At 41.5% G+C, this 23,059-nt stretch overlaps 1 protein-coding gene across 1 annotated transcript in view; it reads left to right on the top strand.

Moving 5' to 3' along the window:
- Positions 1-23,059, top strand: part of LOC126281675 (serine/threonine-protein phosphatase 6 regulatory ankyrin repeat subunit A-like) — a 362,879-nt gene that overhangs the window by 58,599 nt on the left and 281,221 nt on the right. Inside the window, exon 2 of the mRNA XM_049980838.1 lies at positions 12,994-13,083. Coding sequence (XP_049836795.1) covers positions 13,021-13,083 — 63 coding nt within the window. The 5' untranslated portion in view covers positions 12,994-13,020. The remainder of the gene's footprint in view (positions 1-12,993; positions 13,084-23,059) is intronic.

The following is a 23,059-nucleotide window of genomic DNA, read 5'->3' as shown; positions in this document are numbered from 1 at the left end:
TCCAGTGGTGTAGTAAAATTTCTCCATTAAAATATTTTGGAGTAAACTTTTCAGCGAACCAAGGTCCATTGTTAATATGTTTCTTCCTTTTAATTTGTTAAATATTTTTAGCCTCATGTACGGTGGTGTCTGAACATAAAACTTTGAGTGATGTGAGGGAAATTTGAAGTTTTCATTGTGACGAGTATCATAGCTTAGCTTAAAATGGAACTTTTCGAGATTAAGTTGATTATTATATACCAAAATCATAATTTCAAAAATAAATTGTTAGTATTTTTAATTTCTTGAATAATTGTTGACATGACTCATTTTTGTGGGCAGCACACATGTTTATAATGATTTTCGTCTGAACAATTAGTAGCCTTGTACTGCTTCTAGAGTTAATCCAGAAAATTATCCCATACCGAATAACAGATTCAAAATAACTGTGTTAGACTGTCTTTCTTGTGTCCATATTAGCATTAGTAACACGTTGGTAGTAGAAGCAATTGCAGATACAGTAGAGCCCAACTTCTTTGTGAAAGTGAACCACTCGGTTGGAATCAATCTTCCTGTATAATACAGTTGACATTCATGTGAAACTACGTCTTTGATCGTACCACTTTGTACTTGTCGATTAAAATCGTGCCTTCGTTACTCAGTAACGGAGTAGCTATTGCCATTAGCAAGCCAGCTGTGCAGCTTATTTTGAAATGTTTTACGTGAAGCTGTTGGGCTCTACTTGCACAATAATAACGATCTACACACATCAAAAAAAGTTTTCCATCACCTCGGTTCCGAGAGTTCCGGAACCTGTACAGAAAACTGCAATAGAGATCAACATAAACATCATTTCCGCCCTTTTTATTGCTAATGAAAACCACACATTGCATGTTGTACCACCATACAGCGTGACCTTCAGAGGGGGTGGCCCAGGTTGCTGTAGACACCGGTACCTCTAATACCCAGTAGTACGTCCTCTTGCATTGATGCATGCCTGTATTCGTCATGCATACTATCCACAAGTTCATCAAAGCACTGTTGGTCCAGATTGCCTCACTCCTCAACGGCGATTGGGCGTAGATCCCTCAGAGTGGTTAGTGGGTCATGTTGTCCATAAACAGCCCTTTTCAATTTATCCCAGGCATGTTACATAGAGTTCATGTCTGGAGAACATGCTGGCCACTCTAATCGAGCGATGTCGTTATCCTGAAGAAAGACATTCACAAGATGTGCACGATGGCGGCACGAATCGTCGTCCATGAAGGCGAATGCCTCGCCAATATGCTGCCGACTTTCAGTCGGAGGATGGCATTCACGTATCGTACAGCCATTACGACGCCTCCCATGAACACCAGCGGTGTACGTTGGCCCCACAAAATGCCACATCAGAGCAGCAGGGAACCTCCACCTTGCTGCACTCGCTGAACAGTGTGTTTAAGGCGTTCAGCCTGACCGGTTGCCTCCAAACACGTCTCCGACAATCGTCTGGGTTGAAGGCATATGCGACACTTATCAGTGAAGAGACGTGATGCCAATCCTGAGCAGTCCATTCGGCATGTTGTTGGGCCCGTCTGTACCGCACACCATTGTGTCGTGGTTGCAAAGATGAAACTCCCCTTGGACGTCGGGATTGAAGTTGCGCATGATGCAGTCTATTGTGCACTATTTGAGTGGTAACACGACGCCCTGTGGCTGCACGAAAAGCGTAATTCAGACAGACTGTGTCTGTGATACAATACCCACGTTCAACGTCTGTCTTCAGGAGTCCTGGAAACCGGGTTGATGTAAAACTCTTTTTGATGTGTGTATGAGGGGTGTGGAAAGTCCGTGCAAAAATAAAAACTACTTACGTGTTTGGGGTAAAACTTTTTTATTTTCGACATAGTCTCTTTTTAGATTTATACACTTTTTCCAACGCTGTTCTAATTTGTTGATCCCTTCCGAATAATAGGAATTGTCTAAGTCTGCAAAACACCTATTAGTTGCTGCAATCACCTCCTCATTTGAATAAAATCTTTGTCCCACCAGGCATTTCTTCAAATTGGGGAACAAATAGTAGGCCGAGGGAGCCAAGTCTGGAGAATACGGTGGACGTGAAATTAGTTGGAATCCTATTTACATCAGTTTTGCAACCAAAACTGCTGAGGTGTGTGCTGGTGCATTGTCGTGATGGGAAAGGACGTTTTTGCGATCCAATCGCCTGCATTTTTCTTGAAGCTCGGTTTTCAAACGGCCCAATAACGATGAATAATATGCACCTGTAATAGTTTTACCTTTTTCCATATAGTCGATGAGGATTATCCCAAGCAAATCCCAAAAGACAGTCGCCATAACCTTTCCAGCTGAGCGACTGGTCTTCGCCTTGTTTGGTGCAGATTCTCCCTGCCTAGGTAACCCATTGTTTAGACTGTTGTTTGGTCTCAGGAGTATAGTAATGTGTTCATGTTTCATTCACAGTGACGAAACGACATTTATAGTCGTACAGATTCTTCATTAACAGCTGCAAACCATCCTTGCAACACTTCACAAAATTCCGTTTTTGGTCAAGCGTGAATCGCGGAACCCATCTTGCGGAATCTCACACACGTTAACTCTTCTGTCATCCATCACCATACCATGGATGTTATCAATGATTTCCGGAGTTGTAACCTCCACAGGGCGTCCGGAACGTTCAGCATAACTTGTGCCCATATGGCCACTCCGAAAATTTTGAAACCACTTATAAACTGTTCTAATCGGAGGTGCGTGGCACCGTAATGTTTATCAAGCTTCTCTTCGTCCATTTTTTGACAATCACTCGACTTCCTTGATTCACACGAATGCCAAACACAAAGAAATAGACAAATATGGCTGAAACTTGGTGTGTGTTCTTTCCAAAGATGCTACTAACTAAACATGACCTCGATACATGCCGGTGGTGCAATTTCTCGGACTTTGCACGCCCCTCGTATCTATTTATTTATTTTTATTCATTCTCAGAGGATGTTCCATAAATCCTATCATGAAGGACAACCTTCAGGGTTGTGAAACGATTCAGGGTTGTGGAAAGAGCCATGTTACATGTGAGTAGGCACAAGCAGCCATAGCTGACTACTTCTGTAGGCCTAAAATATGATAACGGCAAAGACTGGAGCTAATCTACTCACCGTGCTATTTCAATACTGCTACATATACATCCATAAGTATATTCTGGGACTCACTGATGTACATAACAGTGAGTACTTCGCATTGTGGCTTGTGTTTAAAAGATGTATCATTATGTACCATTAACCATTCTATCACTAGTAGAGGAACTTCAGTGGCAATGGAAATAATTAAGCAGTCAGCATCTCAAATATGCATCAGATTAATTACACAGGTCTGCAACATAAAAATTGTTTCAAATTTATTAAGTGGTTTTTATAGTGTTTTCAATACTGATTTAGGGAAAATTTGTGAAAAAATTCCATCACATACAGTTATTTCACAAACTGTTTGTCTAGTTTCTTCTTTTTTCGATATTTCAGCACTCTAGTGAGTATGAAGTTTGGTTTTTGAGATCTCCATAAATGTTATTTAGCCGTTTTTATGCTAGACATAAGTAAAATAAGGAGTAATTTGGAGAAACCAGCAGTATTTTCATGTCAGTGCCTGTCTGTCGCACTGCCCCTTCTCCCGCTATCACCAAGCAGTGAGCTTCTGCTATTCTACTTCAGTTCACAGTACCTTTTCACTCTGTGCAGTTCACATGTTGTTGTTACAACTGATTTAAAGCAGTGACTGTTTCTTGTGTTGTGAAGTTGTTTTAAGGCTACCAGAGGACGTACACTCCTGGAAATGGAAAAAAGAACACATTGACACCGGTGTGTCAGACCCACCATACTTGCTCCGGACACTGCGAGAGGGCTGTACAAGCAATGATCACACGCACGGCACAGCGGACACACCAGGAACCGCGGTGTTGGACGTCGAATGGCGCTAGCTGCGCAGCATTTGTGCACCGCCGCCGTCAGTGTCAGCCAGTTTGCCGTGGCATACGGAGCTCCATCGCAGTCTTTAACACTGGTAGCATGCCGCGACAGCGTGGACGTGAACCGTATGTGCAGTTGACGGACTTTGAGCGAGGACGTATAGTGGGCATGCGGGAGGCCGGGTGGACGTACCGCCGAATTGCTCAACACGTGGGGCGTGAGGTCTCCACAGTACATCGATGTTGTCGCCAGTGGTCGGCGGAAGGTGTGGGGAGCGATCTCCTACACTGGCCGTACACCTCTGGTGATCGTCGAGGGGACACTGAATAGTGCACGGTACATCCAAACCGTCATCGAACCCATCATTCTACCATTCCTAGACCGGCAAGGGAACTTGCTGTTCCAACAGGACAATGCACGTCCGCATGTATCCCGTGCCACCCAACGTGCTCTAGAAGGTGTAAGTCAACTACCCTGGCCAGCAAGATCTCCGGATCTGTCCCCCATTGAGCATGTTTGGGACTGGATGAAGCGTCGTCTCACGCGGTCTGCACGTCCAGCACGAACGCTGGTCCAACTGAGGCGCCAGGTGGAAATGGCATGGCAAGCCGTTCCACAGGACTACATCCTGCATCTCTACGATCGTCTCCATGGGAGAATAGCAGCCTGCATTGTTGCGAAAGGTGGATATACACTGTACTAGTGCCGACATTGTGCATGCTCTGTTGCCTGTGTCTATGTGCCTGTGGTTCTGTCAGTGTGATCATGTGATGTATCTGACCCCAGGAATGTGTCAATAAAGTTTCCCCTTCCTGGGACAATGAATTCACGGTGTTCTTATTTCAATTTCCAGGAGTGTATAAACTCGTCAGATTGCTTCTGGTTTTAAGCAAACTCTGCTATTCAGACCACAAATGGACACTATGTGGTGATTTAAAAGTGTTTTCAATGCTGCTTTATCAACAAAGTGGCTATACAATGTTCCCTTGCTTTCTGTGTGAACGGGACAGTAGATGCAGAAAGTAACATTACATAAAAAAAAGCCTGGCCCTTGAGAAAAACCTTACAGGTAGGTGTTAAGAATGTTGAGAGGAAAATCCTTGTGGATCGTAAAAAAGTTTTACTTCCACCAGTTCACATTAAGGTGGGGCTGATGAAACAATTTGTTAAGGCTTTGCCAAGAGAAGGGGAGTGTTTCAGATATCTTTGTGGACAGTTTCCTGGTTTATCTGAGGTAAAGATAAAGGAAGAAATCTTTGTTGGACCAGACATTAGAAAACTAATGACGAATCCCAACTTTGTGGACAAAATGGAGATAAAAGAAAAGGCAGCATGGGCATCTTTTAAATGAGCTGTTACTGGTTTTCTAGGAAACAAAAGAGATCCGAACTACACGACAATTCTCACAGACATGCTTGACAACTTTAAGAAGCTGGGCTGTAACACGAGCATTAAAGTTCATTTTTTCCACTCACATCTTGACTAATTCTGTGCAAACCTTGATGATGTAAGTGAAGAGCATGACGAAAGATTCTACCAAGACATCAAAGAAATGGAAAGAAGATATCAAGGCAGATGGAACATCAACATAATAGCGGACTACTGCTGGATAATAAAAAGAGATGATCCTCAACGAGTCCACAGCCAGAAAAGCAATAAAAGAAGCTTCGACAGAAAGCGAAAGCATTATTATAAGGACTTATGAGCTTATAGAGAAATGGAAGTGTACTGGAAATGTAGTTTAGAACATGATTTATAAATAAAATAAAATTTTATGACGTTGGAAAAAATGTGATAAACTGCTTAAATTTTGTTATTATACCCAAAAATACTCCCTTGTTTGTGAGAAAACCTGACGTCATAGAAAAAAAATGGACTGCATTTTTGAAATCAGCGCTAAAAAGTGCATAAACGTCAATTATCAAATTTCAAACAAGTTTCAAAAAAAATTGTTAGCAGACCTCTGTTATTACAACAGGATTTTTTGACGTTAGATAGACAAATACTGGTATATTGTACGTAGTGCTAGTGTGCACATGTGATTTTTTTCAACATGACAAAAAGTTTCCATCAGTGCCATGTCACTTCTTAATAGTTATGTACGCTTACGAAGGATGACAGCGACTCCACTTTTTATATTGTGGATATCATTCGTCGACATGGATTTTGAAGAGACTGTGATAATTATTTGCAAACCCATGAAATGTAAAAGAACATACCATAAATATGAATAGTAGGACTGACAGGCTAATATGTGGAAAGATTTCCACAATGTTTCGTAACTTTGATAATAACCAAAGAAATTTTTTCAATGTTTGCAAATGAGTGTTAGTAGTTTTGGTAAACAACTTCACATTTTACCTACATTAACATACAAAAATAGGAACAGCACTGCTGCAAGAAAGGAGCAGCTACACAGTGAGCTAATTATGAGCTGCATCCTCAGCATCAATTTTTGTGTCGAACTTCTTGGACACTGAGGTAGCTAATAATAAACCAGTTAATTAGAATGCTCTGAATAAGTAATACTTTATTAACTGCAACAAAACTTATCTCTGCTCACCAGACTTGGCTGTAGCTATGAAAAGGCACATGTGGATTTGTGGTTCAGTACACAGGAACTGAACCACAGCTACTGAGTGACAAATTTTTACTAGCTCAGAATGGTCGTACTGTGGTTTTACTACAGTCAAGAGGAAACACACAAGTTTGTAGACACTTGTTGACACAGTAACGGTAGCGTTGGTATATAAGCAGATGGAAGTCTCTTCTCTCCCTGACAACTGACACTGGCTGTGTCACAGCGAATAGCAGGACAACAATGTTACTCTGAAAGGAACTTCCTGGAATTGGGCAGGATCTGACCCCAAACAGAACTGTTCTCCTGGCCTCTGGTGATGCTGTTTCAGGGTAGAGGTATGGCAGTGCTGCCTCAAAACTAAAGGAAGCACAGCTTCTTCCCAACATCTGATTAATGCCTCTCAATACCACTTTGCTGGGCAGTACCTTTGTTTAGGACTGGTTTTCCATCTGAGCTTTTAATATTCGTATACATACGTACTACTCTTTTCCCCAAACATTGCTTTAATTGTCCTTTAGGCAGTATCTATTTTTCTGCTAGTGATATATGCTTCTATATCCTTACATTTGTCCTCTAACCATTCCTGATTAGCCATTTTGCACTTCCTATAAATGTCATTTTTTAGATATTTGTGTTCCTTTCTCCTGCTTCATTTGGTGCATTTTTATATTTTCTCTTTTTCATCAGTGAAATTCAATGTACATGTTTGTGTGTGTGTGTGTGTGTGTGTGTGTGTGTGTGTGTGTGTGTGTGTGTGTGTGTGTGTGTGGTGCCTACTCTTTTAGACATGTATGAAAGGACAGACACAATTCTTGATATAGCAGCCATTATGAATTAGGACACAAAGGACTTAGAGACATTGGCTGCAAGCAGACATTGACTGGAATCAGTGGGGGGAAAGTCGAAAACTTGTGCCAGGGCAGGCTTTAAACTCAAGTTTCCTTCTTACTAGCAGGTTACTGAACCATGTGGACACAGTGGTCATTGTAGCTATGTGGGCTACCCTAGTACAACTCCTGCCGGATCCAAATTCTTAGCTTATTCACACACTGTTAATTACATATATAACTGAGATGAGATGGTCACTGATCTCTTCAGTGCAGATGTGCATCATTCTTGAACTCCTACAGGAATTGCTGAAATGCTGCAAGTAATGAGGGTAATGGACAAGGGGAACTATGTTAGTGCTGTGTGAATAAGTTGAGAATTTATGTCAGACAGGAGTCATGCAAGAGCTAGCTACACCACGAAAATCAATCGGAAACGATTCGACCACGTCATCGGTTTCCGAGTCAATGAACATGCAATCAAGTTCGGAGGAATTGAATGCCCTATCCTCAGCAACAGGCAAATAGGACAACGCATCGGCGTTTCCGTGCTTAGCAGTGGACCGATGCAAGATATCGTGGCGGTACTATGAGAGGAAAATAGTCCAGCGAATGACTTTCTGTGCTGTTCATGGAAGAACAGGCTTATTCGGATGAAAAAGCGATATCAAAGGTTTGTGGTCTGTGATTATGGTAAATTGACGACCATACAAGAAGTCATGAAACTTTGTTACACCAAATACGAGAGCCAGTGCTTCTTTCTCGATCTGTGAACAATTTGTTTGCGCAGACGAGAACAATTTGGACGCAAAGGCAATAGGGCGATCGTGCGAGCCATCTTTGTGCGCAAGCACAGCACCGATCCCGAAATCCGATGCATCCACCATCAACAAATGGGGCTTCTAGGGGTCGAATGGCGTAAGGCAAGTATTGGAACGCAACGCCGATTTCAACCGGGGAAAGGTGCGTTCACATTCCGTCGTCCAGACGAATGGAACACCTTTACGGCATAAGCGATGAAGTGGAGCTGAAATGGAAGAGGCATGCGGCACATATCTGTGATAATAGTTGATTTTTCCCAGCACACTCTGTAGCTTCTTCAAATTCTGCAGCGAAGGCAAGTCTTGTATGGCACGGAGGTGCATGGGACTGGGATGTATGCCTTGGGCATTGAGTACATGGCCCAGGTATGGCAAGTCACGAGCAAAAAACACATTTGTCCTTCCGTAAGCGAAGACCACTTTGTCGCAAGACCTGAAATAATGTTTGAGATTGGCTACATGTTCTTCTTCCGTCTTTCCGGAGATCACAATATCATCCTGGTAGTTTGCTGCAGTAGGGACCGACGCACAAATAGTTTGTAGATATTGCTGAAACAATGCAGGGGCGATACACAACCAAATGGCAGTCGTTTGAATTGATACAAACCAAGGTGCGTGTTAACCACCAAAACGCGCTGGGATTCTTCGTCCACCAGTATTTGCAAGTACGCATCTGCTAGGTCCAACTTCGAAAAATATGTGCCTGGGCACAGTTTGTCCAAAATATCTTCCGGGCGGGGTAAAGGAAAAGTTGCAATCACGAGTTGTGGATTCACTGTTGTCTTGAAGTCTCAATTTTCCCGAAGGTTCCGGCAAAATCACTAAGGGTAATGCCCAGAGAGAAGCCTGCACACGCTCAATTACACCTTATGATTCCAAATCGTATAATGTTTTTGCAACCCCATAACGCAATGCGTGGGGAACATTGCGCGCTCTGAAAAATTTCGTTTGCGCATTTACTTTCAGTTCCAAATGTGCTTTATAATTCTTAGTGCAACCAAGGTCCGGTGCAAAAATTCTTCACATAGACGAGGAAGACATTGTCTGAAGGCACAGTCTGATTCACTGATAGGACCTGATTTGCTATAGACAAGTTAAACAACTGAAATAAATCGAAACCAAACAAGTTCACTGCAGAAGAAGAATGAAGGATGTAAAATGACACAAGTTTTGTTTGTCCTTTGTATGTTGCAAGAAGGCTGCACTGTCCTAACATAGGGATGTCTTGACCTGAATAGCTAGTTAACGTAACATTTGTGGCACGCAACGGACGTGTGCCCAGCTGTTTGTAAGTGTCTTGATTGATCAGTGAAAGTGCAGCTCCGGTATCGAGCTGAAATGGTATCACTTTGTCATTAATGTCCAAGTCTACGAAAAGTGTATTGTCCTGCTGACGACAAGAGCGACTGTCTCGTGCAACGTGAACTGACACTGGTACAAAATCACTTGCGACGTGACGGGAGTTCCGGCGATGTCGACGCACACTATTTGTGGGATGAACACAGTCACTGTTAGAGAGAGTGGCACTGGGCGGAGTGGAATGAATGACATGAATTTCCATGGGCGAAGTTCCGCGAGCCTGAATATCCTGGGTTCAATTCCGATTTCGGCGCGAAGCAAAGCGCCTGGAATGGTTTTGAGTTTGCGATCTGAGCTTTTTCTGGCAAACCCTCTGAAAATGTCCTTTTTTATTACAGTAAAAGCAAATAGCTTGGCATGACGAGCAATTCTCACGAGAATGTTTTGTAGCGCGCCGCGGGCATGATTTGAGCACTGCATTTGCTTGCCGGCGTGGCACACGTGGCTGAGAGCCTGGCGGCAGCGGCGCAGCTGGGCTCGAGGGCTGTTTACTGTTCCGTGCAGCTCGCCCCGAGGGCCGGTTAACCTGACACACAACTGGCGAAGTTTCAAATGATTCCTGAGCAAACTCAAGCGTGTCCTGCTGATCCAATATGTCCATTATTTGTTGAAGGGAGGGATTGACTGGTTTCAACATCTGTTCCCTTATATTAACGTCAGAAACGTTCTGTGCAATTGCATCACTTACCATAGTATCTGAATATGGGAGCCCACATTGACACTCAAAAGCACAATCCCTAGTAAGGTCTTGCAAGTTTGCAACCCACTACCGATTAGACTGACCTGCCATACGTTTTGTACGAAAGTAGGTATACTGTTTTGCAACTACATTGACTGATTGAAATATGCATCTAATGCAGACAAAATTTCTTCGTAGGACAGAGTTACTACATCTCGTCGGGGAAATAATTTGACTATCCCATGGTAGGTTTGTACACCGACGGATGACAAAAGAAAAGGCTGCTGCTCGTTATCTTGAATTCTGTAGTCGGCGAGATGGAATCTAAATTGGCGTGACCACTCCGTCCAGCTTTCCAGTGCAGCATCAAAAGGTCTGAAGGTCGGTGCAACTGCGTGTTGTGGCTGCGTTAGTGGTGGAACAGCGGCTGCCGCATCATTTTCCATTGCATGTTGACCCTGGACAAGCTGTCCAAGGGCATCCAGTAATGCCTGCGTCTGCTGATTCTGTAAGCGATAAAATTCGGACAGTATATCTTTCAGGGCAGTCTCAACGACATATGTCAGTATAGTTAAGAACACCATTGTTACTGCTCATCGCCAATTTTGTGTTTGGTGAAGAGCCAACACTGTGTTACGAATGGAGGCCGAAATGCTTTTTAGCTCAAGCAGGCTAGCGAGAGGAGGGAAGAACTATACTGACGTGATGTCTGGAACATGACAAGGAATGAGAATTCAGAAAGCGGACGTAATTAGTTTGATTAACTTTAATCCATTAATGATGAACATCTCTCTTGATGGTACATCATTCACAATATTATCTGTTCAGAATACATTCTTGAAGTAATTATAGTAACTGAATATGGCGCCTTGCTACGTTGTAGCAAATGACATAGCTGAAGTCTATGCTAAACTGTCGTCCCTGCAATTGAGAGCATCTGTAGACAGCGAACCATCGCTAGCAAAGTCGGCTGTGCGACTGGGATGAGTGCTAGAGTGTCTCTCTAGGCTAGCGCTGCAGCGTGGCGGTGCTCGGTCAGCAATCACTGATAGTGGCAACACGCGGGTCCGACGTATACTAACAGACTGCAGCCAATTTAAAGACTACCACCTAGCAAGTGTGGTGTCTGGCGGTGACACCACATTACACTTCCAAATTTTTGTGAAGTTCTCATTTCCTTTCAATGAGAAGTTTTCCTTTGCACATCGAAAGTGAAATTTTGTATCACACTTTGCACGCAGTGTCACTTTTATGTTTCCCGTATTTTTTGCAGACGCAATCACATTTGTTTCCACAGGTTCATATTAGGCCTATCAATATCTAATACCACATCACTGTTTCTTTTATTTTCACATTTACTGTTTTGTTGTTTGAGTTCATCACATTTATAATTTAAATCTTGTAACGCTTCTAAAAGTGTGGCAATAATTTTGACTTTTTCTTTATCATTTTGACAGGATCTTATTCATAACATCTTACGCAGTGGCAATAGCATAGTTTTTGTCTTCGCTTATTGTCTGCACATGTGAAATGATATACAGTATTACAATTTATGCTCATCATGCCCTTTACTGCATGCATCATGCAGCAGCCTAATTCTGATGTCAGCTCTCAAGATTTCAACAACAATGTACTTGCTCCATTTGCGATTTCATTTATGCAATTTTCTGTCTGTCCAATTCCTCCCTCAGAAACTTTTTTGACAATAAAGCATGCCATACACATATCATCATGACATAAATCAATTTTTTTTACACATTAAGCATTCTTTATTATTTGTGATGCATTTATTACAGAACTAACATACTCGCAATTTACACTCAGCATCATCTTGCCTTGTAAGTGCTTCTAATTCCCAAATGTCATGTCACCATCACTAGCAAACAAAAACGCATTCGCACAATTCTCGAAGCATGATATGTTTACCATTTGTTATAGAAACAACTAACAAGCATTTCTAACTAATTAATGGAAAATCTCATATAAAGATGTGAAACAATTACTAACAAAGAGATAGAGGGGCTGGCCAGTACTTACCTCAGCTCAGTACAGCCGATAGAGACACAAAAAACAACCGAAAATTTAAGCTCCTAGCTTTCGGAATAAATGTTCCTTCATCAGGGAGGAGAGAGGGGAAAGAAAGGGAAGAAGGGAAAGTGGATTTAGTTACTCACAACCCAGGTTATGAAGCAACAGGGAAAGGAAAACAGGGAAGGTAGCAAGGATGGAGGCATGGTTGAACCATGCCTCCATCCTTGCTACCTTCCCTGTTTTCCTTTCCCTGTTGCTTCATAACCTGGGTTGTGAGTAACTAAATCCACTTTCCCTTCTTCCCTTTCTTTCCCCTCTCTCCTCCCTGATGAAGGAACATTTATTCCGAAAGCTAGGAGCTTAAATTTTCGGTTGTTTTTTGTGTCTCTATCGGCTGTACTGAGCTGAGGTAAGTACTGGCCAGCCCCTCTATCTCTTTGTTAACAAGCATTTCTGTCAGAAATGTTACTACTTTGTGAAAAATAGCCCCATATGTAGCAAGATCACAGTGGCATGGCCTAAAAATTAAGATGATAACCTACACAGATTTTAGAATACTTTGAAACTAATCGAAGGGATTGAAATACTGGCAGATCAGTACTTTCCAAACATTGTGCCTTATGACAAATTGGAAACAGCATTTTAATTGTATATAAATGTCACTGTAATTTTGGAGTGTATATGTTATTTTTTACTATTTTTCAGTGTGAGCTTCATGCATATGGCAGCTGTTTTTTTTATAAATTTCACTGTTTTTGCTTAGGAAGCTGCCTCTGCAAAGAAAGATAAAATGGATTGGCAGGCGCAATGTGACAGAGACCTGGCATCAGCAGTCTATCATGGAAATGTTGACGTGAGTAACAACAGATATTTGTGCTTTGGATGACGTGCCTTTATGCGTTAAGAGAGGTACTGTGGCTGTTCTCCTTTCAAAGCCATACTTTGGATGTAGCACCTGCATGGTGGCATACTGGAATTTGTTAAGATCATATTTGGTGTGTTGTATATTGTAACCACATTATAACTTATGTTTTATAAAAAAATGTTCCAAAAAACTAGCATGCTGAGGCTCTCTCAAAAAAGACCAATTTATTGATATTAAATGTTAGATAATGAGTTATTGGCATTTAAAGTTACAAGCTTAACCTCCTCGATAGTGGGTGAGGAAGTTGAGTTACAAGTGCAGCAAATAAGGTTTGTGCCCTGCCACCTGCAAAAATATTATTGTTCACCTTCATGTTTTCTGAGAGCTTTCAGGACTTGTCATTGTCAATAATTTACAAATTAAGCATGAAACATGGAAATGTGAGTGAATATTCAAAACACGTTGATTATCTGATAAGAACAAACTACCACTCATTGCCGGAACAAGAAACATGAAAAAATACTGGCACTTGGGAGAAAACATTAATAGGTGACTTAGTTGCACTGTCAGCTGCCTATGAAAGAAAATTTACAAGCTAGTGTTTTGAAAGACTTGTTTTCCGACCAAGAACATCTTTAGATTGACAAATGAAGATGTAATATTTTCCAGTACTCGTGCACATGTATTTCTACAGGTGTTTTTTCTAGTTGTTTCAGTTACAAAGGAAGAAGTTTACTATCCTGGTAGCAAAATTGTAATTGTTCGGACAAATTAGGACATAATTCACACAACCAGCACATTCATTTGCCATTGGGGCAGTTTCTGCAAAGTACTTTTTGTAATACATACCACTACATAAATAACTACTATTTAGTTGGCAAGTCCTGACTTTCAAAGAAAGAAAATATAGCAGTAGTTGCAATTTTTCACATGAATTAGAACATCTTTGACACAACCAGCACACTTATTCATATTACATATCGCTGTGTAAATATTGAATATGAAGGCAGGTTGACCCTTTGAAAGGAAGAAAAGATAGCAATAATTTCCAAATTTACAATAAATGAACTAGCTGGACTTATAAAGAGCTTCTGCTTTAATTCATCTGCTACACTGGCTGCTGCAGTCATGATGATACCCCAACAACAGAGGCATTTATTGATGCCTTCAGGAGAGCCAAAGTATATCTTTGAAAGGAGCACAGCCACAGTACCACTTGTGACATATATATAAATAAAGGCACATGTTTTGATGTCACATAAATAGCTATTAGGCGTGTTTGCTACATTAGAATTATGAAATCACAAACAGTAAGCAGTCATTCTTATATAAATGATGTTTACCATTTCAGTAATTGAAATAGCATTGTTTCTAACCTAATTGTATGCTGGCAGAACTCCCCCCCTCTTTCCCGGACCCCCCCCCACCCCTCACACACACACACACACACACACACACACACACACACACACACACACACACACACACACACACACACATCCAGTAAATGAAAATGCATATTGCATCCTTGGCTACATTGTCACATAGCAGTTTGTCTTCAGTAATTCATTCACACAGTGTTCCATAAACTCCATCATGAAGGAGCCTTCTGAGATGTGGATGAGTCAGTTTACTTCCATAGAGAATACTAACAACAAATTAAAATTATGTTATTAATTATGTAAATGCAAGTACTACTCAGTTCTTTGTAAACATGTCAGGCATCCCATGTTGCTACACCAACAAAATAGGCAACCACATTCATGGTGTGCTCATGTGCATTTTATCATGTCCACAAGTGGACCCATCATCCTGCACTGCACATCTGCACATACACACTACTTTACTTCCACCATGTCAGCAGTTGAAGGCTGTATGAGACCATATAAATTACTCCAAAGTGACCGCTGTGCTCTTTTGAGGGTGTAACTAATGCATTGTCCATTGATATTATCTCATTACAGCATTCTGCATATATTGCAGATGGTTAAAATCAAGTGCATCGTCTGGGAAATTTTCCCTGCTGCTTTATCACCTACTTTCTGTTGGGGTTTTACAACTTTACTTTGAGGGTGTCTCTGTGTCAGTATACAGATATGTACACTATTGCTGCTTGCTAAACAATTATTCTTTAATTTTTCATTTCCCTAGCCACAAGCAGCCACAGAATTTACATATACCCAGACTCTTATTCAGCCACTTAATAATCACAAACTGAAGGTTTTAGATTCTTTACTTCTTCTACATTGATAACTTTGTTAACTATTTCTTCAGATGAACAAATTCTGTACAAATAGACAGGTTTGCAATCATTACATCATCCAAAAGCAACAATTTTACACTGTTATTGGCACTGTTTTTGCTGTTCATTGTTCCAGTCACATTTATAGTGCAGCACTGGCCACATTTCCAGGTCATGAAAAACTGACTGCTTCCCTTCATAGGGGGATAATTTTTAGTGCAGTGAAAATGAAATCTGGCAACACATTTTACACATAAAATGCAGTTTCACCTCTTTTTGCATAATTAATGTAATTTTCACTAGCCTCTGTGGAAACACCAATTTGATGAATGAGTTTGATATGTTTTTCAGGGTGTTGGTTTTCTTACAGCAGTGATACACACCTGTTCACTGAAGTGTATTTACATTTCAAAGCCTCAGTTTTATATAATAACTTTACTATGAGGTGAATTTTGCTGCTGGTATGTCCAATTTTGTGTCCAAACCTAAAAAAAGCATTTCCTACAAAACTAGTTTTTTTGGTTGGAACTGGGATTTACACAGTTCTAAGTATTCACAGTTTTATGCTTCATACACATGATATCTTTAACAGTCCACAATACTGCAGATGATACTCCTCAAACTAATGTGAAATTCATGAAACTCTTAGCATCTTGTGCCAACTCTGGCTGAAGTACTCAGTGAAGTATATAAAGGCGGAGCCTAGATTGTCACTTAAGAGGAAGAGATGTTACATATGGGTGCAGTTTTAATATCTTAGTTGTACCATGATGTCTGCACTCGTTGTTTGGCTTCTTTATACCATTTTTGTACAAGCACTGTGAACCACATAACCACAACATTTTGCTGTATGTATCTTACTGCTGACACTCACTAATAATGTAATAGGTATAACCTTCTGAAGAAGGACACTAAGTGCCCAAAACGCTTTAACATATGGGTGTGATTGATGAATTTACCCTGATTTATTCTTTCAGCATGGAATTTAGAGTAAATTAGATTGCTTATGTAGTTGCATACAAAGTCGGGAGATCCTTATTGGTGTCAAAGATGGTAGAAACAATGAGTATACAGATACATATTTTACACAAAATTTAATCCATTTACATTTAGTGCTTATTTTATGTATCTTTAATGTAGTAATCAAGAATGTATAACATAGATCTTTAAGGGCGTGGAGCATGGTAAAAATAATAAGCATACGGATGCCTATTTTACACAAATGTTAATTTGTTTACATTTAATGTTCATTTTATGTATCCTTAGTGAAGTAGCCAAGAATGCAGAGCATATAAAGAAATTAACCTTCCATTTTATTTCCAGGGAAATACAATGGATTTTATTTAATTAACATACTGAAAGCAATCTTCATCTGCAAAAGCCACTTTGAATTCATTTGCCACCAGTTGCAGTGATTATTTTACCACTGTGGCAGAAAAATTGAACCTTCTGCTAAACACTCAAAGATAGATACTATATAGGCACTCCGTCTTCAGGCCACAAGTGGCCCATCGTGACCATCCGACCACCGTGTCATCCTCAGTTGAGGATGCGGATAGGAGGGGGGTGTGGTCAGCACACTGCTCTTCCGGTCGTTATGATGGATTTCTCTGACCGGAGCCGCTACCATTCGGTTGAGTAGCATCATGAGGCTGAGTGCACCCCGAAAAATTGCAACAGCGCATGGTGGCTGGATGGTCATCCATCCAAGTGCCGGCCATGCCTGACAGCGCTTAACCTCGGTGATCTCACGGGAACCGGTGTATCCACTGTGGCAAGGCCGTTGCCCCATAGATACTATAGATATACTGAAAAAATACAAGAAAACAGAACAGTTGGCCAGTACTTGTGTTTAGAAGGCAAAACTCCAGTTTTGCCACCAGAAACATTTAACAATAAAAAAGTCTGTCTTTTGAATCTGCAAGGTTAGGAAGGAGAAGTAGGCCACTCAAACCTTCTACTGTCCCTTAGTCTTTCCTCTTAATGTTTGTTCTCAGCAACCTTGCCGGCCACAGTGGTCGAGCGGTTTTAGGCACTTCAGTCCGGAACGGCGCAGCTGCTGCGGTCGCAGGTTCGAATCTTACCTCGGGCATGGATGTGTGTGATGTTCTTAGGTTAGTTAGGTTTAAGTATTTCTAAGTCTAGGGGACTGATGACCTCAGATGTTAAGTCCCATAGTGCTTAGAACCATTTGAACCCAGTGGCCTCACAACAGGTGGATCCATGACTGCCTTAGGACTGACTGACATGCACCTCCTTCTCAATCTTCCCAAACCTATCCTTGCAATCTATTTGAGGAAGAAATTAATAGTTCCAGGTTGATTTCTATTGAATATAACAACTAGCACTATTTGAATTTTGCTTTCTGAAGATAAATGGTGGCAAGTTATATGTCTTGTGGTATTTTGACTGTTTTTTTAGTGGGTTCTCCTTTTCATACAGTTTTGATTAAGTTCCTGAAAGCTGACTATTTGAAAATGATTCAGAAAATCATGTCCATAGGGACTAATCATTCTCTTGACTATGGTAGAGCATTAACCCCTTAACATAAATCCCTTGATCATCTTGTTTTTATTCTTTGACAGAAACTTAAAATCCCAAGTATACTCGGAAAACTTAAGACTATACTTTCGAAAAAAATAAAAGCCTGCCTGTATCCATTTCAGCACTGGTAGTTAAGTGTTCTGCCACCAGAGAGCACCTGATATTACATTTGTTGCATGGCTGTTGAGTTTTGGCGTAGGTAGTTGCCAGTAGGTATTATCTTCCCTGTGTGCAACTTTGGGTACTCAACAACAAAATGTACATTTTCAGCCTCTCTCGTGTATTTTTGTTTAGGGAATGCTTTCAAAATAGATGACTGTAATGATCCTGAGTGTGACATTGAATTTAGCGGTCCAGAAAGTGAAGGTGACTGTGATGTTACTTTGTTAGAGACTGAAAGTGTCAACAGTTCACCAGTTGAGTAACAATAACAAACTCTTGCCAGTGGCATGAGGTTAATACACACACTGTGCTTCAGCCAGTTCCTCCAAGATTTATGTCCACAGAAAACCATTGTGAAATGCATGGTTAGTCAGGATATTTTAGTCAAAGTCCAGTGTATGAGTATACTCAGAATTTTATTATTTGTGAACTTCAAAATTTTGTAACTCATTGTTTTGAGATTTAAGTGCTATCTTGATTAATAGTCACAGAAAACCATTGTAAAATAGATAGTAAGAAATCATAGCTACACAGAAACTAAAATATGACTTCAAGTTTCAGGATATTTTAATCGAAATCCAGTGCACAAGTATACTCGCGGTTGTATTATTTGTGATCTTCAAAATTTTATGTCATTATTTTGAGCTTTAAAAGCTATCTTTATATGTCTTTATGTAAAAAAAAGTCATTCATTACAGAATATTTTCAGTGATAAAAATGTATTATTTTTGTAACATAATTTGAAAAGAAAAGAAAAAAAAACATCATTGGGATATGAGCCTCTCCATAATCAGCCAACGGCTTGAGCAGATTTTCCTTGGTGATCTAAATTACCTGTACTGATACCAGTTTATAGAAACAGAAATAATAAAATCACCTCTAATTACAGACCAAGTTCAGACATGCCATCAGTTAAAAATTTCAGAATCTGTTTAGTTTACTGTCTCATTTTTCTCAGCATGACTTGCTACTTTCCTCTCTATTTTGATCTGTTAAGAGCTTTCTACAGAGAAAGAAATGCATGATCTCACAAATGAATTTGTGGAAAAATTAAACAACAGAAACTGTCATGTTTGCATGTTTTCAGTCACTTTGCCAAGGTCTTTGAGTATGTCAGCCATAAAATTCTACTTTGAGGCTAAAAAGTTATGCCATTAGTGGCATCTGTCTTTCATGTATGGAAATTTGTGCTCATAACAAAAATGAGAAGTCAGAATGGAATCTATATTGCATGTTTAAAATTAAACTCGTAACGGATGAAAGTGAGATGAGGAAACACATAAGGCCCAATATTGGATCTGCTCTTTTTCCTAACTTACATAAAGAATCTTTTAGCTACTTTAAAGGGATAGTGTGACTCAGTGGCACACGACATAAGAACTTCCATAAGGAACAGAATTATTTCAACCAATGTTATCTTACAGAATTATCCTTTGGGGTATTGCAGCCAAAGTAGAGAAAATATTCTATCAGTAAAAGTGAGCAGTAATAATACTACCCTCCCACCAGAGGTTCAAGTTCTCCCTCAGGCATGGGTGTGTTTGTTGTTCTTAGCATAAGGTAGCGTAAGCAGTGTGTAAGTCGATGGACCATTTAGTGTAAGTAATGTGTAAGTCTAGGGACCAATGACCTCAGCAGTTTGGTCCCTTAAGAATTCACACACATTTTAACATTTTTATAATAATTGTAAGTAAATCAGATGGCAGTATATCCTGCAGGTGCCTTTTCAAAGATTATGTGGTTTTTATGAGAACAGTGATGATCTCGAAACTTCCCGGCAGATTAAAACTGTTTACCGGACCGAGACTCGAACTCAGGACCTTTGCCTTTCGCGGGCAAGTGCTCTACCAACTGAGCTACCCAAGCACAATTCACGTCCCATCCTCACAGCTTTAGTTCTGCCAGTACCTCGTCTCCTACCTTCCAAACTTAACAGAAGCTCTCCTGCGAAACTTGCAGAACTAGCACTCCTGAAAGAAAGGGTATTGCAGAGACATGGCTTAGCCACAGCCTGGGGGATGTTTCCAGAATGAGATTTTCACTGTGCATCAGAGTGTGTGCTGATATGGAACTTCCTGGAAGATTAAAACTGTGTGCTGGACCGAGAGTCGAACTCGGGACTTTTGCCTTTTGTGATGAACACTAACCTGTTGATGCTACGTACTGATGTGCTTGATGCTAGTGCTGTAGAGCAATGAGTTGCATGTCAACACAAGCACCGAAGTCAACATTACCTTCCTTCAATTGGGCCAACTGGCAGTGAATCGAGGAAGTACAGTACGTACTGATGAAACTAACATGGGCTCTAACATGGAAATTAAGCATTTCTGGACACATGTCCACATAACATCTGTTCTTTATTTGTGTGTGAGGAATGTTTCCTGAAAGTTTGGCCATACGTTTTTGTAACACCCTGTATGAGAAAAATCTTAATCTGTACACCACAAACAGCATGTGGCTCCTCTGGCGTACTGCGCCATATCTTTGACTGTATCATCTTTGGACAATTTTTGTTCTATGTTCTCTTTCCACGTGCAACATGTGTTCAACCATGTTTTGTTCTTCTTGCTTCATGACTAATAAATGCATTTACAATATTTAAAATGTGTTATTACCAACCTACAATACGTGATGACTACAGTGGTGACACCAATATCGTCATTGTATCTATGTGTGCTATTTTGTGCTCCTCTTCATCATTAAAAAAATGACTTCATGTACCAACCCACATTGTCTTCGGAACAATGAAACTACCAGTTTTTTTCGGCACTAGTGTTATGCTTCCTCTTAACTGTGCTTGTGAGCACGAGTGGTCAAGTGTACCTAATATGCATTTGGTTAAAAGTGAACAATTATCTACGTCCAGCAATGCTGGTGGACACTTAACCTTAACCGGCTCACCATAGCTACCATCAAGTGTGACTATGCAGCAATGGCCACTACATGCACAGTGCACGCCACCTAGTGACATTGTGGCCGATAACCCTGTTAAGGACGTTTTGGTTTACCCCTCAGCTACACAGTCCCCTTTGGTTTGGTTTGATGTGCCGACAAGTTCACAAACTGTGATTCAAACATTCCTATCCATGGGATTGCACATTCTTATATACCTAGTGTCGCAGTACCCCTCCTGCATGCCATCTCAGCAACGCTGGTCGCCTCAACCATGCCAGTTTCCACAGCTGGCACCCCATTTTTACACCACAATCACCTTCTGCCCCCTTTTGTAATTGCACCAGCCATTCTGCCTGTACCAGTTACTGGATCAGCTCCCTGTGGCTGCATCGTGACTGCCTTCCATCCACTGTTGCAGCAGCACCATCTCTCACACCCGCACCATGTTCATCATCAGGCCTGCAGTTGGGACACACTGTGCCACCTTTTGCACCTGTTTACTCCACACAATGTGCTGCGTGCAGCTGACCCCCCACGCAGACCTCACGCGATGCACCATCCACCACTGCTACACTTCAGGTGTCAGAGGTATCCTGCTCTGCTCGCTCAAATCTTCGTCTGCTGGTGCTGCCTCAACATGTGTTACCTGGCAAATTTCCTAAGCTGCCTGTTCTGCAAAAAGATAACTCAAAGAGTTGGTTTGCATTAGTGGATTACCTACTGGATATCCATGGTATTTCGTATGATGATGCACATTTTGTCTGAATGGTGGGTCACGTCCATTCTCATCCAGTCCTCATCAGTGACCTTCTTCTCTCACTGTCCACCTCACACAAATATTTTATGGTGAAAGCACTGCTTATCAAGCACCTTTCTCACTCCCTGGCAGAGGCTATCCACCACATTATTCACAACAAGCACCTCGACGACCACACACCTTCGTAGCTTTGACGGTGCCTACTTGCGTTGATTGATGCTCAAGCATTACCTGGCGCCATGCTGGCAACAACTTCAGTGCTGTCCTGGCCAAGCAGCCCGGCAACATGCTTTCCACTGCTGACCTCGCTTTGATTGCTGCAAATCACTCTCCTGTCGCGGTTCTTAGTTCCAGCAAGATATCGCTTTGCCTCTCACCAGTTTTACACCACAATCACCTTCTGCCCCCTTTTGTAATTGCACCAGCCATTCTGCCTGTACCAGTTACTGGATCAGCTCCCTGTGGCTGCATCGTGACTGCCTTCCATCCACTGTTGCAGCAGCACCATCTCTCACACCCGCACCATGTTCATCATCAGGCCTGCAGTTGGGACACACTGTGCCACCTTTTGCACCTGTTTACTCCACACAATGTGCTGCGTGCAGCTGACCCCCCACGCAGACCTCACGCGATGCACCATCCACCACTGCTACACTTCAGGTGTCAGAGGTATCCTGCTCTGCTCGCTCAAATCTTCGTCTGCTGGTGCTGCCTCAACATGTGTTACCTGGCAAATTTCCTAAGCTGCCTGTTCTGCAAAAAGATAACTCAAAGAGTTGGTTTGCATTAGTGGATTACCTACTGGATATCCATGGTATTTCGTATGATGATGCACATTTTGTCTGAATGGTGGGTCACGTCCATTCTCATCCAGTCCTCATCAGTGACCTTCTTCTCTCACTGCCCACCTCACACAAATATTTTATGGTGAAAGCACTGCTTATCAAGCACCTTTCTCACTCCCTGGCAGAGGCTATCCACCACATTATTCACAACAAGCACCTCGACGACCACACACCTTCGTAGCTTTGACGGTGCCTACTTGCGTTGATTGATGCTCAAGCATTACCTGGCGCCATGCTGGCAACAACTTCAGTGCTGTCCTGGCCAAGCAGCCCGGCAACATGCTTTCCACTGCTGACCTCGCTTTGATTGCTGCAAATCACTCTCCTGTCGCGGTTCTTAGTTCCAGCAAGATATCGCTTTGCCTCTCACCAGTCCACACCTTCCCTTGGACTCTCCATGTCGTCGATATGGATGAACCTGTGATTGGGTTGGACTTCCTACACCATTACAAACTTTCACCTGATCTGCAGGCTGCTGCACTCCACCATGCATCTGGTTCTGCTGTTCCATGCTCAAAT

Source organism: Schistocerca gregaria, chromosome 1 (assembly GCF_023897955.1).
Source record: "Schistocerca gregaria isolate iqSchGreg1 chromosome 1, iqSchGreg1.2, whole genome shotgun sequence".
NCBI lineage: Eukaryota > Metazoa > Arthropoda > Insecta > Orthoptera > Acrididae > Schistocerca > Schistocerca gregaria.
Note: the sequence above shows the minus strand (reverse complement) of the source record. Positions and strands in the feature narration are given on the sequence as shown.